The sequence below is a fragment of the Phaseolus vulgaris genome, chromosome 5 (genome assembly GCF_000499845.2).
Source record: "Phaseolus vulgaris cultivar G19833 chromosome 5, P. vulgaris v2.0, whole genome shotgun sequence".
Classification (NCBI taxonomy): domain Eukaryota; kingdom Viridiplantae; phylum Streptophyta; class Magnoliopsida; order Fabales; family Fabaceae; genus Phaseolus; species Phaseolus vulgaris.
Window position 1 is genome coordinate 20,268,042 of NC_023755.2, and position 1,413 is coordinate 20,269,454.

The 1,413-nt window shown below is 54.7% G+C and overlaps 1 protein-coding gene across 1 annotated transcript; it reads right to left on the minus strand.

Annotated features, from left to right (window-relative positions):
* Positions 1-408: 408 nt before the first annotated feature.
* Positions 409-1,059, minus strand: LOC137834101 (uncharacterized). Its single transcript, XM_068642166.1, has one exon. The coding sequence runs from the start codon at positions 1,057-1,059 to the stop codon at positions 409-411; it is 651 nt and encodes a 216-aa protein (XP_068498267.1).
* Positions 1,060-1,413: the final 354 nt, after the last annotated feature.

The following is a 1,413-nucleotide window of genomic DNA, read 5'->3' on the forward strand; positions in this document are numbered from 1 at the left end:
TTCCCTCCTCTGTGGACGTTTTTCTTCACTTCTTCGAGGTAAAGAAACAAGGGAAAAGTCTCTGGATGAGCTTTTCTGGCATCGCCGGGCGCATCATCCTGACGCTCTTCCAGAATTCGTTCAAAGGCTGGAAGGGGAAATTTTTCAAGGTACGCGCGACCAAGCGCGATCCTACTATTCTAGAGGGCTTTCCCCTGTACTGGACAGACAAGCCCATAACTATGAAGCCCTTGGCTCTGGACGAACTCGCCCCGCCTGACCGGGATATATGCAAAGCCTTGGCGGGATTGGGAACCGCCAAGCTCATCGCGAACGAATTCAATGCCCATGGGCTTTCTACATACTTCGGTATCTGTTCTTGGCGATTTATGATGCATTAGTTGCTATGGTTATCTGCATTACCGTTTTTCACTGCACAATGTTACTTGCATTTCGCATCTCTTCCTGTATTGTGAATCCACATAACCGCTCCAGTGCTAATCCTTGTTGTTTGGCCTGTCTTGATGTAGGATCGGTGATGGGCACTTCCAAAAGAATAATGTTGGCGAAAGCACTGAAGGAGGCTCGTGCCGCCAAGGCAGGCGCCTCCTCCAGCCCTGCTATCAATCCGGCTCTCCCACCGGTTCCGTCACCACCGCCTCCAGTCACTGCTGAAGCTGCTTCTAGCCCATCTCCGATGTCTCCACCCGGCTCCGACTTGCTTCCAACCCCCAACTCTCCTTCGCCTATCGCCGCTGTCCCCCTAGCTGCGGCCTCGTCACCGGCTCCACCCCCCCTTGACAAAGGGAAAAGGGTTTTGGAGATTCTGTCAGATGATGAGGAATCGGAGGGTGTGGCGCCCTTCAGAAGGAGGAAATCCGCGCGGGTTCCTCTTCTTGTAGAGACGTCGCCACAGGGAGGGAACCCCTTTATGGACAACCCTCCAAGCGCAACCTCACTCCCTCCTATGATTCTCCAAGAGGAAAGGGGCGAAGTAGCTGAATCTGCGCCGCCTCTGCCGCCGCCAGAAACCACTGCTTCACCGGCTCCCAACGCTGCCGCCCCTGACTTCATCGCCATTCCCCCTCCAATCATGCATCTGATGAGGGGTTTCAGTGGCGGGACTATGCCAGAAGGTACCGACAGGAGGGAAGGTATGCCTTTCTATTTGGGGGCCTTCTTGGCGGTGGCTCTTGAATGGCGCTCCCAGGCCAGAAACGCTGTTTTGCAAGCTCAAACTCTCCAGGCCTTGGAAACGAAGGCAACCACCCTGGAGGAGGAGATGAAGGCCCTGGGACGCCAGAACGAGGCTTATTGTTCCTCTCTGAAACAAGCACAAGAGTCCAGGGCAGAAGCTGAGAGGAAACTGGCAGAGGCCTTGGAACTCCAGGCTGACTTCTACGCTCGTGAAGTTGCTCTCCAAGTACAGGTAGC